This window comes from Temnothorax americanus, unplaced genomic scaffold (assembly GCF_048541705.1).
Source record: "Temnothorax americanus isolate GAGA-0224 unplaced genomic scaffold, ASM4854170v1 Scaffold1, whole genome shotgun sequence".
NCBI lineage: Eukaryota > Metazoa > Arthropoda > Insecta > Hymenoptera > Formicidae > Temnothorax > Temnothorax americanus.
The window spans coordinates 1,327,844-1,344,308 of NW_027509230.1; the positions used below are offsets into that span (position 1 = coordinate 1,327,844).

Below are 16,465 nucleotides of genomic sequence, written 5' to 3' on the forward strand. Positions count from 1 at the left end.
TCTTTGTTCTCTGTTTCCTCCTTACGGTGGCCTCGTCAACAAACTCCACATTCTCATTTGGAACAAATGCTGCTCTCCATGTTCAGGATCATTGCGTTGTTCATTTTGCGACACAGCCATTCCAGGATGTCCGCGGCCTCGCTCTCCACGTACCAATCTACCATGGACGACGACGTCTCTTCCTCGGTCTAGGAATAAATTTAATGCAATCTTTAATGAATCATCGATCGATCCTAGAATGCCGTCATTTTTACTCTCGATATCCTAATGATATCCTTGATATCCTTGAATTTAGAATTCGAATCTGTTTAACGCGGTAAACCAACTTGGCGCATTTTTAATTAATTATTCGAGCAATCTAAATTCTCTGTATTTAGACAATCATGATTGTGTTAAATCAGTTTTGGGGATAGATTGGAATAGTTACCTCTGTCATATGCAAAACAAGTTTGTTCTTGGCGATAGTTGGTGGTGACAGCAACTGATTAGTCTCTAAAGTCCATTTCACGTTCCACAATCCCCATGCATTTGCTTTCTCGATGTAATATATCCGCCTGAAAAAGATCCGAGGATTTATTTCTTTTTACATTTCTTGATCAGAGGAAATTAACGCGACAATATATAATTTTATTCGTAAGATCTTTTGCCGTCGATATTGAAAGACAATATTAGAACACAACGCGTCAGTGAATTCGACTCGTACTGTATAGTGTACAGGTTCCGGGTTTAGCTAGCCCCCTCTCTCGCCCTCAAATTGATCGTAAGATCCGTGGATAAAAGACGTTTCTGAGACATTTCGTAATAATTATTGTTAGACTTACTGCAAAGATACGAGTGTAATGTACTTTCCGTCGCTATGGAGCGCAGCGTGTCCCCAATAAGAATCGTTCTGAATGCAATGCCCTTTACTTATAGCGTTCAACAAGTACGCTCCCTTCGCTTTGTGCGTCGAGAACAACTCCACACCCTAAATAACGATATTAATTGTTAATGATACAAAGATGATTGGAAGGTCGCGGATCATCGTCCCGACAATACTCACGAAATGTGGATTAATGTACCGCGGCAATCGCATTCTGGATACGAGACCCACTTCTTGCGCCCTGCAAGACAGATAATTCGCCTTTAAGATAAACGCCGTTAAACGCACGACGAGAGAAAATAGTGCTGATAGAGCTGATACCTTTTTATTATGTCCGTTATTACATTCGAATAAGAGCTTTCCGCCTTGAACAGCATAGATGTTTTCTTTCCCAACGTTTTGAAGAAATATCTTAATTCTTCTCGATGAATGCCTGTCATTTGCAAGAGATTTAATAAAAACGTCGGAGCCGGAAATGAAACAGCAATGAGCGTATCAACAGATGTGCGCAGCACGATTATGTATGATCCCACTTACATCCACTCGTACATTACGAACAGCAACGATTTACTCACTGTTTGTCGACGTAGTGATCAAGCCGGACGTCTCCAGATCAATTTCTGTAGCGAACGAATGATCGACTAAAAACGCTGAAGGCGGCACATCTGGATTCCGATAATTCGTATCTTTCATCTGAAACGAAATATATAACACATGGTTTCAGTTCCTATTTTCACAAAATATTTCTACGAATACCTATGAGTATTTTCAACGGCAAGTACCAAGAGCCAAAATTTTCTATCAAATTGAAGTTTTTCTTTGTAGCCGACGATTCAATTTCTATTGGACTTTACTTAATGGAAATGAAGAATTTTATCATTGGACAGTTAATGTCGAAGATTAAGGCCCAGTTTCACAAGTGTCGGTTAACTTTTAATCTTAGATTAACTCACTCTTCGGCTCTTTCTAAGGGGAAGCTCGCTACAGATACGAGCTACTTAGGCTTTTCGATTAAGGAGCGGCTAAATTTTTAGTTCCTCTGCACAGCTTTACAGCCGTACGTTTACCTTGTAATGAAGTGTGTGACCGTCGTGGCCGCTTAAAAATGAGGCTTGCATACCGTCGGGCGTAGCATGTCCCAGCTCGCATGCGACCTCGTGCGCCAGCCTCTCCGCAGACTCGTCTCCGCACATCAATAACTAAAAACTCACCGTAAATTAGCGTTGTGTTCAATAGAAAAACGAAAGGTGTGTATCGTTCGCGACATATATCGTTTTTGCTTGCTTACCAAATCCGACTCGCAGAAATTGCTCCCTGATGACTTAAAGTTGTAGCCATACTGATTTCCCAGGACGGTAGTTAAGCGCACCAACACGTGAAACTGTTCCATAATCTGCGCGACGTAAACGCGCGAAAGATGCGAGAGGAATCGCTCTCTGTTCACGGCAATGAAACTCTTTCGATAATCGAGCAATCTAAACAAGCAAACAAAATCATGAAATTTACTACCCCGCGCCTTCTAGTTATATCAAATTGTAATCAATTAGCTCACCTGAATTCAACGTCCCTCTCAAACGTACCCTTCTCCGCATACTCGAAAATAAATCGAAGAACATTGTTATAACCGTCCACATTGCTGAAGTTACGCGCGTTAAATCCATCCGGGTTGGCCAATAATTTCAAGCGCAATACCATCGGGGAGATGTATATCTGCTCTATTAAATGCCTGCTCTTGCTGTTTATGTCCTGCGATTCATACGTGTAAATCAATCAAAGTCCATGTATGTATAATGTGCCTAAATTGCATACGAGATTAGACATTACGTTATCAGTTTTGCGAAGCGAAGGAACGCGCATATTAGACACATCTCTCCTGAGTTTCGTGGCGATCGAGTGTTTAGTTTCCGGTGTCTTGGGTACCAAATTGATCAAGGAGCAGAGAAAGGCCTCTTCTAGATTCAAATTAAACTCCCTGACGATGACACAAATCCCTCTGAAAAAATGTCGTTCGAAAATTATCATAAAAAATTTCAACAACAAGCGATAATGTCATAAATTTGTGCACGCGCACTTGTAAATAATGCTCCTTAATTTGCGTTGTTTCAGATACGAGAACTCCAAGCAATGTTTCAATCTGCGGCTTCCAGCATAATTCACAAAAGTCTTTTGCAAGTTGGGATACAGAACTACCGGAAAGGTAGTTTCGCTCAATTGATTATCGATCTGCAAGACGGAGAAATTTAATATATATACATATAAACGTATGCATATGTGCATATGTATTACTCGTATACCTGTATCCTGTGAACATATCCTTGCAAATAACAAAGCGTCGTGGATTCCCTGCAATGCAACCAGATACCTGGCGAATACGTCCTTCGTAATTTGCCGAAGAACGGTTTGGTCATCTGCATTTTTGTGAAGTCAACCTGCAAAAGATTTGGAAAAGTCCGTTAGAGACGTGTCTTTGTTGTATAATACGCAAAAAATATAATAATAGTTTACAATACATAGAAATATTATTCCTTTCTGAACTAACAAGACATAGTCTATTATGTCATATTATTTAATACATATCACTTAAGATGTATTTATGTAATAAATAACAGTACTCTATATACTTTATTAAATACTATAAAATCGAGCGGAATCTATAACTCTATCTAAAGTTCTCATAATAAATGACATGTTCGCAATATAGTTTTAAAGATTGACATTGGACGTACGTCAATGAAATTCTCGAGCTGCGCCGTCTTCACCGAATTCGTGTATTTATTTTCTAACCAGGCGCTCAGCTCCAGCGACAAATTTCTCCATCGTTTGCTGAAGTAAAGCTCCCAATGCGCGGTGGAGTCGATCACACTGGCGTACAGCAACTCCCGTCTGGCGTTATGCAAATTGGATTCCTGTACAACCTACGAAAGAGAATAGATTAATCTTTGATCACACATCTGGAACGATAACGAGCAATACGCATGATCGTTCTTCACATACAACGCTGATTCCGATAGCTGCGATTGACAAGAATATTTCTCTCTTGCTCGCTTCGGGATCGATAATGCTCCTCGCTTTCAGGTACACGCTCTTGTGCTGCGTGAATAGCAGCACACGTTGTTCACCTTCCATGTAGCTCACCCAGTAAACCTCCGCTTCATCCTGATGCATATCCTCTAACGTTTGCGACTTTGCCTCGGTTTCCGCGCTGGGAACGTGATTGACGCCACTCGTGTCCTCCGACCATGACTTCGTATTCGTCAGTGACTTGGGAGTGACGGAAGAATGAGACACGCTGTGGCGTCGTTCGATGGTTACGAAGGACACCTTTTCGTGCCCGCAGTCGTCCTGAAAACAGATGCAAGTGTTAACGTCAAGCAATAAGTCTGCGCAAAGAAATTAAAATTTTTCTAAAAACTAGATTGAAAAATTAATCTTCCTTGGGGATCAAAAAAGGCAAATTGAAAAATTTGAGCAAAAGTATATTAAGTTAGAGATAGAGATATTTTCTTCCACTACCGTCTCGAATAGCGCTCTGTAGCCAACCGCGTTATTATTGTAAACGTTCCAGATCAATTCTCTGGTCTGAGTAGGATCGTCCCAAGTGTACAGCAAACTTTGAAACGGTTTGAGCAGCGCGACTTGGCCTAGATCAACTTGATTCAGCTTCAGAAACAATTTGTCGCAGAGATTATCCACTCTCACAGGTATGTCGCCGGTAACGTATCTCCGAAATGTTATGCGGTATGGAGCACTGACGCCGCCTTCGATCTCCACACATAGCGCCGACTGCGAATTATGAAGTTTTTGTAAGAAGCTTTTAAGTTACATAAATGAAATAAAATTCTTCTTTAACAAAGACTTTCATGAAGACCACTTCTCCATAACAGGCGGTCACGCGTTTTTATCTTACCCCATTATCCATTCTCAGCACAGTTTTACCCACATGCGTAATACCGAAGTGTTGTGAGACCAATTGGCTGTTCCTCCACTTTATTTTCATCTTCATAGACTCAGTGGCGGGCCAGAACGACATCTCTTGCCCGGGTAAGAGGTCGTTCCAGAGATCGGCCTCTTCATTCTCCTCCATAAACCTCAAGGCCCTCTTGGTTTTGTTGCAAATAAAGAAGTATGGTAGAAACGTTATAATCTTCGTGAAAATCGGCGACAAACGGGAGCTCTCTATCTCCGTTAAGATCTGATACTTTCGTCCGCGTTCGATATCGCGACATACGATCAACGACATCGATGTGATCCCGTCCAGTCCAAATGGCATTGACCATTCGGATTGATGGGCCCTTAATCGCACCATGCTCCTTTTATTGTTCTTTTGGGAGAACACCATTAACTCCTCTTCCGGCATTTCGTACGTTATATGAGAATGACAATCCTAAAAAAAAAAATAATATTAATAAATCATGTATTTGTTATCGTAGGAACCAGGCCGCGACGTCGTTTGGGCTACCTGGATAAACAACGGCAAGCCAGACTTATTTATTATCCAATACTGCGACTGTATAACGATGTTCCAACTGAGAATCTTGCACAATTCTAAGCACAGCAAAAAAGGCTTCGTTAAGTCCGACTCGCTGTCTGCAGACATCAACACGAACTTGCGTTCTAGATTCATATTTAGTTTTACCGCGCCCATCCAAGACGTGCTTAAATAGTTGTGTACCTATATAAAATTATTAGGACGGTATGTAATTAAACGATGCAGCGAAATACATTCATGTACGACTAGCTTCTTTCGAAAGATGATTCCACGTACCTTGAAAACAAACTGTACGCTATTGCTGTGATTCAGAGAGTGCACGTTTATTTTCTCCCCGGGTTCGATTTTCACCTCGTAATTGATGCCAGGTATAATGACATCGATGACGAAGGGTAATTGATTATTGAAAATAACAGGTGGTACGATATTTATCAAGTAATTCGGCACTTGACAGCCGGAGGGACGAGTCATTAACGGGAGTTCCGTGCATATCGCCCTGACACAGAATACATTACGATTATTGTCGCCTTTCGCCTCGCAGCACACGTCTTTAAACGCATTTGCTGTACCCCTTAAATCTTTCCAATAAATCCCTTCGTCACTGACTTGATACTTCCTACAGATAATATATCCGTTAGTATAACACGTACATTATCTTATTTCTCTTATAAACAAGTTTACACATTGCCGTGATACTTGAGATTTTACTTACTCTAGATACGCAGGAAGAATGTGTATCGGGCAATGATACGCTATGTATAGAGGAATGTTGTAAGTTGCGTCAGGTTCTATGATCGCCATTCTCACATTATGATCAAAAGGATTCGTGGTTTCGCCGGTTAGCGTCAGGCCCAATTTGTCTATCACCGCTTTCTTGTAATAAAGTCCCAACGCATACGAGGTCTCGTTTCGAAACTGAAATACATCTCGCGATCAGCGAAAGATAGGAGCGACGCTAAATGAGCGGATAAGCGAGATCGCATTACCTGTAACGGAGATCGCACGCAAATCGTTCGGTGTAAATAACTGTTTATCGTCGCCTCTATCACCAGGTAATAACGAACGTCGTGTCTCACGGGACGAAGTGACACGAGATTACGCGTTTCTTTCTTCGGGCAGTACACCAACACGTCTTCGAAGCCTGCGTTAAGGATGGAAGATTGATTTGTATCTGTGTATTTATGACGTTTGGGGTATATTTGCGCAAAAGTTACCTTCAAATACGACACGAAGGAGTTCGCCGGTTATCGATTTGTAGATGTTGACTGGCGAGTCGATGGGGAAAAATTTACACTCCGATACGATCAGAGTGGTTTGTTTACCGGCCCACTGGGGACTCGTGAGATCCGTCTGTTCGTTCTCAGGACTGCTGGGCACACTGACCGGCGAGCTACCGTCGTGAACACTGTACGCGGCTACGACGCGCGTGTCACTGTTCCCGTCCACCTGCTCATGGACAAGCAACTCCACTCGACTCGCGTGACCTATGTCGTTCAGCACAGTCAATTCCCGCGCGTTAGTGGGCACAAACGGGATTCCAACTCTCGCCTGCGTGAACGCGTTCGACATCGCGTTCCACGTTGCGATCATGTCATGCGTTATGGTAATATTAATTTTCTCCTCCGAACATAGAATGATGTACGGCGCGGTGAGAGTCGTTTTCGTCGGCGGACGCGCGACGGGATTATCTGCATGTGCAAAAAGTACGATATATTAAAACATTAACATCATACGTTCGCACGAGACTTCGAATTTACGTACAACATTCAGGATTGCAGTCCAGTATCAATTCAAATTCCTCGTCTTCGTTCGTACTCGAGTCGTCGGAATCGCTTTCTTCGTCGTCGCTATTATTATTGAATAGATAACTCGAAATCCTCGTTAATTTCGTATCGCTCTCATCATCGTCCGTGTCGGATTCATCCTCATATGTCACGTAGGTTTCAGGATCTGTTTATTAAAAAAAGATATTTTTTTACTTAAAAAAATCCGATGAACCAAGTAACACTTCTATGCAATTGATGGATGAATGAACTTCACCTGTTCTTGTTATCGAAATCATATCAGCGTCAGGTCCAATAAACGTCATATCTGTCATATCCTCCCCATTATATTGCGCGTATCTCTTTCTCGCTTTCATCGGATCTTGCTTTATGTGATGGCAAGGATCCGTCCAATTGGAGTTAATCAGATTCGCTTCGCCTCGATATATCTGAAGAAATTAAATTGCGGACGGTACAAAACTACGTTAATAAATAATTAAATGCATATATACAGTGCGGTACGATAATATTAGTAACCTTGATAGTGAATTCCCATGGTTTATAGTTTGCGTCGTCTTTCGTGTAAAACTCCACAAATGGCTCCCAATTCTGGCGTGCCCTATTGTAGCAGAATGCGTGAAGTTTTACATTAGATTCGAAGTGAAAATTATTACGCCAATCATTAACGGTAGCGGTGATGACAGTCTCCATTTTCATTACTGGAAATCTTCCTACGGCGTTTTCCATTTCCAGCAATAAACATATTAACACGGGTCTCAAATTAAATGTTACATGATCGTGTCGACGACGATACAATTCTGTTTCACCTAAATAATGCATACAATAAAAATATAAATTGGTGTTTAAACGGATATATATATATATATATATATATATATATATATATATACGTATTCTATTTTTGAATTCTATCAACTGTTTATATATATATATATATATATATATATATATATATATATATATATATATATAAACAGTTGATAGAATTCAAAAATAGAATACGACTGCGATGTATGTGAGATGTGATTTACCTTCGTCGGTTTTCTTGTACGGTATACTAGAAACTTTTCTTGGGGTCCAAAGATTATTATGCGCATTTGCATTCTGATTACTGCCGTCGTCTGGTTTCGAATTAATACTATTCAAGAAAGTCGATGCTTCATTTAATATCTAGAATACAGATATAAATAATATATAACATAATCAACTCAAATATAGTTTATATATTTAGCAGTATAATGTGATTTTTAACTGTTTCAATACTTTAAGAAATAAATTCAGTCTTTGTTTTAGCCTCTAGATTTCGTAATTAAAAATTACATATTTCAGATCCAGTTTAAGTTACATAATGCTTACGTCGATAAAAGTATGGATTACTTCCGCCGATAGATGTATATTAATACTATTTATAGCAACGGTAATTTCCTCATTACCGCAAGACAACTTCTTTTTACAAATTTCTACATCACAGGGACGTAACAACCAACACGGTGACTCGTAATTCCCTTGTCCTTTAGTCTTGGCATTGACGTTAGTCAGAGTGCAGACTATCGAAGAGGACCGGCTATGTCTACTACTTTCGATAAACACTTCAGCTTGCACTCGTATCACGTGCGCGCTACTCTTCTCCAAGTCGCCGAATAGAAAGATATCTGGTTTTTGTATTCGAATTGATATAGAAGTACCTAAACATTAGAATTATTCATTTTGTTTTCCCCATTTAAGATTGTGCAAAGTTTTACATATAATATTGCTACTAAATAGAAGAACGATTTTTATATACAACATATGCATGCACATAGAGAAACTACCTGGTTGCTCCTTAAAATATTGGGAGCGATTTAATTTGTCAATTTCTGCGTTTAAAGCATTCCGGTTCTTGATTGAAATCAAATAAATTTGAAACATTAATTCGATTATTAATATTTATAAAATATTTTTAAGGATAAAAGATATAGATGTATGTGTAAAGGAAAAAGAGTGCTTTAATATAGAATATTAAAAATCTTCTCTTAATGAACTAATTATTTGAATAGATCTGTATTTACCGTCTGGTTATTATTATCATATCCATGGTTGATAATTCCTTTCTCTATCTGTTCGCCGGGTAAGGAATCTAGAAAATAACGTCCCAAGTGCATCAAGAAAGGCACAGACAAATTAATTCGTATGTCCTGAATAAGAACGTCGAAACACTTTTCCTCTGCTTGAGTACGACTGTATGTGACGTCGACTATAGGAGACATCGACACAGAAATACAGAACTCCAAGTTCTTCTCTAAGGATGTTGCCGGCGATTGTATTATCCTAAAACAAAAAATTAGATTATGATTCTCGATAGCATTAACATTCTATCGCTCTAACTCTCAGCGGTATACATGATTAAGGGACGCAATACCTCTTCTCAACGACCGAGTCCTTGCGAGTGTCCTGCAATAAACAGCTTTGCAAAGACAATTTCATTTTCAAACTCTTGTCGCTGTAAAAATCCCAAGTGTTTATAGTTTCTCCGAAACTCAGCTTACACAAACCGTGATTTAAATCGCGCACGGGAGAACTCAACACCTGCAAAACAACGTAATAAAAATAATACACAAATAAAAATCTACATTAATATTTAAGCGGGCATTAATGTATGTACCTCCTCTGTATCCATAAATAAATTTAATTGCAATCCCTCCAACGCAAGTTTTATATTAACTTCGCACAGTGCTGTTTCATTGTGCGTTAAGAAGTTTTCCAGTTTTTTTACCATAACATCGTCGTCGTGGTTGGCATTCTTTTGAGAATCTTGCGCTGAAACTCTATCTTCGGTCTCACCGATTTTCTTAAGCAACGGTATTTTAGAAATGTTATCTTGCCACACTGATATGAGAGATTTGAGATCCCTCTGACTTAAGTTTATATTTACGACATCAATAGCTCCTTGCATGTTGAATAAACCATAAGTTTGAAGTTCAATAATGCTACGGTATTCTGTTTTTCTCTTGATATCCAACTGAATTTGTATAGGTTCGATAATGGGTTCCTGAAATTATATCTATGTGATATTATTTCAATTTTAACAATCTGCCATAGCAACCAAATCAATTGAAATGTCTAATTTTACCTGGACTTCTAGATCTCGAGTTAGAGTCATAATGGCTCTAGACACAGTCATGGATTTCAATTTTACTAAAATGTTATCAATTATCAATGGATTGCTATCGCTAGCGGTCATTTTGCTCGATTGTACTGACTGCCCACTGTTCTTAAAAAAGTTTTCAACCGATAATATACCTGAAAATATATTTTTTTAATAAAATTAAAAGAATTTCCTCTCAATTTGCAACCTGTGTTTGCTTCGATTTTTTACCTGTATCAAACACCAGGAGACTTGGGGCATCTTTCTTTTGTGGCAATAAAAAAGTAGGCCCTTGTATGTCGATAAAAATGTGCAGTTTTGTCGCACTCTTCTTAAACAGTTCAATCCCTCCAACGAATTTGTTTTTCAAGTAATATAAGAAACGAGTGTAATACGTGGAAGCAAACGGTATTATGAAATTCTGTAAAGACAGCTAAATTAAGTATCGATAGCATTTATATCAATAAATATCAGGTGTATAAATAATAAATATACCATACCCGTAAATCGTGGAGAATTTTAGAAATGATCACGCAATTTATTCGTCCAATGGAAAGCTTGAAAGTGCCATCTGACATCACATCATCTTGATTTGTATCGATATCCGAGCACTTGTATAATCTTGGTGTGTGTCTCACGTATTTCAGGTCAAAAACCTTATCTTCGTCGGTCGTCAAAATCTTTAAATAAAATTAAAAAATATATATATATGTATATATTTGTGTGTATATAATACGTATGCATGTTATGCAGTAAAAAAAGATTGTATATGTTACTCAAGGCAATTACTTTGGAGTAAAGCGTATCATCAATCAAATCTTCAGCGAGTATGCTCCTGAGATGTGCACGTAACACCATTCTCTCGTTCGCATTGTAGATACAATCGTTTTCCAAGCCCAGAATCTTAATTTCCATTAAATCTATATCCTTATCGCAGAATCGCACTACTAATGAGCTGAGTCTGGTTGAATAATTCAGTTTGATTGCGCCTGAAAAAGTAGTAAAATGTAAAATTAATTCATGTTACCTTTGTATTTAAAAATACTTTTTATATTTAGAGCATATATTTGTACCCGGTGGGATGGGTGGATCAGTGTTCCTCCGTTCCCATTTCATAATGTTACGGCATGTCTTCTCGGCGTACTTGAATAAGAGAGTATCGTGACACACGCTAAAATTAAAGAATCGATGTTTTTATAAAATATCTAAAACGATTAAATTTTTCTCGCATAAAAATTGTCTCACTTACGCTTGAAATTTATGCCAATAATCTTTCATTTTCAACAATGCGGATCTGTGAAAGTTTACGTTGATATTCAGCAGATTCACAACCAACGAGCGTTCGATATTTTTGAAGTGCGACTTGAAATCGGGACAATTTGATTTAACCTGAAGAGAAAATCGGTGAATATTTACGAATTAGGGCACCGTTAAATCTTCATAAATTACCTTACGATACGACACAACGAGGACTTCGTAGGATTCGTCGGTGGATATCAGTTCCAGATACGATCCGGTAACGCCAGCGTTTGTCTTATCGACCAGAAAAATCGATCCAACGCCAAACTGAACAGCAACGCCGTATTCCATTACAGCCGTTTCATAATACAAAGTGTGCAATCTCAAATTTAAGTAAGGCTGTTCTCGGCTATCTGTCATATCTTCCAGATTTACGGAGAACTAAATTTTGAATCAATATCAATGGCACACGTCTCTTCATAGGATAAAATATGAATGTTTAATGAAACTATATTTACCTCTCCTATGGCAAATCGAAGTAACAAATTAATGTGATTACACGGAGATATATTATCATCAAATCCGGACAAGTTAATCGTTTTAGATAATAATTCCAAGTCCTCTTCACTAACTTCCGAAGAGACGACACTCCTATTAAAAAATTAGAATCATTCTATCGAAATGCATAGAATATTTAAATGTCTACATGATATATAAAATCATTACCTATCAAGCTTTGGTACATTATTAGTTACAACTTCCTTAATGACAGATTTAAAATCACTATGCGTCATTGTGACAGATGGCAAGCATACACTGGATTGTACTTTCATCAATTCTTTCGTTGAAATAAAAATAATACTCGACTTTCGTCCGAAAATCGAATTTTTTAAGGTAGCTTTATACTTCTCAATGTTGTTTTCGTATACTACTAGCAATTTATTTAAAAAATATGTCAACAGTCGCAGTTTACTTTCCGATAGATTCAACTTCACGTTTGAAATGTGTACATTGAGTTTTGTCCTGCGGAATATTGTACGTTGAAACAATGCATAAACAGAGGATTGTGGCGCAATTAGGTGGCATATTACCGTGGTAGTTGACGATATTCGGGTCTAATACTGTATGAAATAGTCACATTTGCTTGCAGCTTAGGTAACAAATGATACTCCGAGTCACTCCGTTTTCTCGCCGACCGCCAGTCGTCGCCTGAATGACAAAATAAAATTTGCGCGCCGGAGAACACCATATTGAGTCTGTCGTAGAGTAATTCTTCTAGCTCCATAAGAGTGGCATCTTCCAATTGCAAATTCGTTGCTTGAAGCTCGTTGGTCAGCGTTATGTTACCGAGATCCAGAACGAGTATATGCCCTCCTCTAAAAAAAAAAAATGTAAACACAATATGTAAAACAATATTTGTGTGCACTCTCTCTTTTCTAGTCCTACAATCGTATGTAGTAAACGTACTTTTGAATTGATCCGTGTTCGGGAAATATAATATAAGGACTTTTTATATCTATTTTGAAGCTGATTCTCAATGTCTGCGAGACGATGTCGTCCACAAAGTTCAAATATCTTCTTTTGACGCAATCCCACAGTCTGTATATCCCGCGAATCGTATCGTGAAGGTAATTAGTGTTAAATTTGAAAAAATTTATAATTTCCACTATGGCAAACTGAAATGCAATTTAAGTCAGGTTTACAGAAACTATAGATAGAATATTATTTAAAGCAATATATAAAAGCATTATTACATGATGATAAGTCACTTCGATAGCTTCCAGCTTTACGGCTACTTCAAAAATAGGATCCACATTCAATCCATTTTTCTCAAAGTCTATCGCCAAAAAATATGTAGACACATTCCCTGTCACACATAATAGTTATAATTAGTACCTCTGCAATTGACTTTATAAATCGCTTACAGAGATAAATAGGCGCATTACCTGTTAACACATTATCCACTGTAATCAGAGGAACCAAATCGCCATCAGTTGATATAGCTTCAACTACGAAGCTTTCAGCACGAACAGATATCTTGAAAGCTAATAACGTAGGCCGTGCCTCAATACTCGTCAGAAATTGTGTGACGGTTACGATCAACATTTCTTTGCCTTTGCTTAAGAGGCTCAGACAGCAATTTGCCAAAGTAAAGTTTAACTTGTAATCTACAAACGAACAAAAAGATTCACCAGATAGATTTTTCTCAAGTACTTCTTACAAAAATTTTCTGTTAATTGGTATTATATGAAAAAGAGAATGATCTAAATGTGCTTACCAATCTGTTTCAGCGTCTTTCCCGACTTTATCTTTGAAACAGATGAATTTTCTGTTACACCGGGCAATGAGTCTTGATGTTCACCCTTGTTGCATTGATTTGTTATATTATGCGCTTGATCGTTATCCGGTAATATAGTTTCTACATTGACATCTTCCGATGGGCTCATTGTTGTGATTTGGCACTCTCGCTCAATATCCTTATTTCTCAATTCCTGTCTAGCATGCTCTCTCGCAATTACGATATTTAATATTGTCAAGTTGTCTTCGTGTTTTTGCATATCCAGCTTCAACTCTGTATCGTTTGGTCGTTGCAAACTTTGGATGCACGCCTCTTTGTATTTTCTATAATTTTTTCTGTGATTGGCTGTACGCGACCAATTATACGGCTTAATATAGTGATTCAAAACAAAATTATACGCATATTTCCACCAAGACGACGGTTCCTCATATACGCTTTTCTCAGGACGATATTTAGCATGTGGCCTGTAGACATCGTTAATTTTTAATCACTAGTTTCGTCATTATTTATTAAAAATGCGTATGTCATTGAAACAAATGAAAGAATATTAGGCGTTGCACAAATTCACCTGTTAATAGTAGCGCGTAACAAAGAGTCATAAATATGACAAAACGTGGCGTATTGCGCTTCGAATAATTGCATCGCTACATCCTGCAGTACAATATCGACTAACATACGTGAAGCTTGCGTTTCTGTACCCTTGTGTACGATGACTTTAATCTTGGCCGTGAAGGGCTTCAACACTTGTGAAAAAAAAAAAAGAATTTCGTTAAAATCAAGACGGAACTTGAAATAATATTTATTTCGAACACAAGATACCGATAATATCTCAAACATACAAAACTGAAACTCCTTGTTCTTCATTCCGAATGTCTGCAGGGCTCGATGCATCGTGATCTTCCATGCGAGCAAAGTGGACAAGTCCCAATTACCCTGGACATTTATACAGGATTCAGTGTCGTGATCCATGTACACACTAAGCGATTCCGCGCGTATAAGCTGGTACACCGTTTGCGAATTTGTAGCACACACCCCGGGCTTCCATTTGCTGGAATTTATCAATTCTTATGATAATGGATACGCGCACACAACCGAAAGAAACGTGACAATGTGCATTATCAAATTACTTGTTGGTAGTCGTTATGGATATACTTTGTATACATATACCACAGGCACAGAGGAAGTTGCGCAATATTTTCTCTTCATATCTAATATGTACATTATTTATAGTAATCTGAAAGTTCTTAGTGACTGACGCCAATAGACCATCGAATAGTTGGGGAGGTAGACCTACAAAAGAAAAATTATATAGATTAACTTACAATTAGATACGCATCAAACTGAAAAGCTATTTACTATTTATTACTGATTACAGTTGCAAAATTTTGATAATTTTTTCTCTCTCTTTTTCTTATATGTGAACTTAATATGTAGACGAGACGTAGACACTAATCAAATCTTAATACAAGTGAAATAAATTTCCAAATAAGGCATTTTATGAATAAGCGATTAAAAATGTTTAATTACCAGCTCTAAATATTTCATCTTCCTTAAGATCCTCAAGTATCTTCTTCTTTTCCGCTCTTATCAAACGTTTCTGTATCTCCGGGTCGTACGGACCGGATAATGCAGGTACTGCTACTGCGTATACATCCTTGAGAAGACAAAGAAGCATTTGTTATTTATACTTTAATGCACAATATAATTCTATTATATATTATCTATTATATATATATTTAACGCAATATATATTTTATTATATATTATATTATTTTATTATTGCGATATATAGATTGTTCAGTACCTCTATGCATATCACAATGGGTTGCGAGAAGAGTCCAGACCATGGTATTTTCAAAATAATTTTTCCTATCAAGCCGATCTCCACTCTAATAGGTAATCCCAGTTGATACTGCAAAGACAAAATACACATTCAATTGTATTTTTAATTCTTTTTATTGCCTCTGAATTATTGAGAAAAAAAAGAAAAAACAGAGACCGTACCAGAGCCTCCGGTTTCAGTTTCAGGTCGGTGAGGCACGTATCCCCGGAGAAAATACCGACGTTGAATTGCTCCGTGTCCAGGTCCTCCACGTACCTGCCCAGCAGGCGGTTCAAAAATGCCGCTATAGCCCCCTCGAACATCGTCGCCGTCGTCGTCGTCGTCGTCGTCTGCCTTCGAGGACCGTGAACACCGGCTGCCGCTTTCTCTATCCGTCCCGCGTGTCAGACGACGGGATCATATGGGATCGACCTGGGCCCCGGTCGTCGTCACAACCTCCTCGGGATTGTTGCAATTCGCAAAATAATTCAGTCATGCGCGACGCCGCGCCGCTGCAATCCTTATTATTGATCTCTCGAGTCTCGAGTCTCGGTCTCGCCGCTGCGCGACGCAAGACGCAACACCCACGACATCCCCGTCAGTGAACAACCGTCTGCTCCGGTGCTCCGCGGTCTCTGCGCTCACTCTTGATACACCTCTTGGCTTAACCCTTTTTGCACGCGAGGAAGGAAAAGTAGCGTACGAGGCACCTAACCTCCTCACCCGTGGAACTTGAAAAAAACCCCCTGAGGAAGGAAAATGGATACGTAGCACGTGCTCGGAGTTCGGAGCAGTGAGCACTTCCCCCAAAATTTCGATTAACTTGATCGATGATCAAGCTGTCTC

At 38.6% G+C, this 16,465-nt stretch overlaps 1 protein-coding gene across 4 annotated transcripts; it reads right to left on the reverse strand.

Annotated features, from left to right (window-relative positions):
- Window positions 1-9: 9 nt before the first annotated feature.
- Window positions 10-16,243, reverse strand: LOC143898380 (intermembrane lipid transfer protein VPS13A). 4 transcript variants are annotated; one of them, XM_077407819.1, is made up of 50 exons: window positions 15,802-16,241; window positions 15,602-15,709; window positions 15,325-15,451; window positions 14,925-15,087; window positions 14,637-14,845; window positions 14,366-14,540; window positions 13,777-14,261; window positions 13,445-13,666; window positions 13,253-13,365; window positions 12,966-13,174; window positions 12,590-12,874; window positions 12,225-12,521; window positions 12,017-12,149; window positions 11,709-11,939; window positions 11,509-11,648; window positions 11,333-11,430; window positions 11,049-11,248; window positions 10,760-10,939; window positions 10,491-10,680; window positions 10,245-10,414; window positions 9,777-10,163; window positions 9,534-9,700; window positions 9,184-9,442; window positions 8,947-9,013; window positions 8,492-8,820; window positions 8,167-8,305; window positions 7,652-7,941; window positions 7,392-7,563; window positions 7,113-7,301; window positions 6,566-7,039; window positions 6,338-6,492; window positions 6,064-6,266; window positions 5,628-5,967; window positions 5,322-5,534; window positions 4,770-5,246; window positions 4,376-4,645; window positions 3,857-4,204; window positions 3,589-3,777; window positions 3,157-3,291; window positions 2,934-3,085; window positions 2,687-2,855; window positions 2,415-2,608; window positions 2,151-2,337; window positions 1,930-2,061; window positions 1,438-1,555; window positions 1,184-1,295; window positions 1,043-1,103; window positions 822-967; window positions 428-554; window positions 10-188 (listed from the first exon to the last, which is right to left on the reverse strand). In XM_077407819.1, exons 1-50 carry the CDS (start codon window positions 15,940-15,942, stop codon window positions 54-56), a joined length of 10,212 nt encoding a protein of 3,403 aa, XP_077263945.1. In that variant the 5' UTR covers window positions 15,943-16,241; the 3' UTR covers window positions 10-53. The 4 variants fall into 4 exon arrangements, 3 of the variants coding, with proteins under 3 accessions (XP_077263945.1, XP_077263962.1, XP_077263954.1); XR_013257187.1 differs by lacking the exons at window positions 10-188; window positions 428-554; window positions 822-967; window positions 1,043-1,103 and having other exon boundaries at window positions 1,400-1,555; window positions 1,983-2,061; window positions 15,802-16,243; XM_077407836.1 differs by lacking the exons at window positions 10-188; window positions 428-554; window positions 822-967; window positions 1,043-1,103 and having other exon boundaries at window positions 1,983-2,061; window positions 15,802-16,243.
- Between the last annotated feature and the right edge of the window lie 222 nt (window positions 16,244-16,465).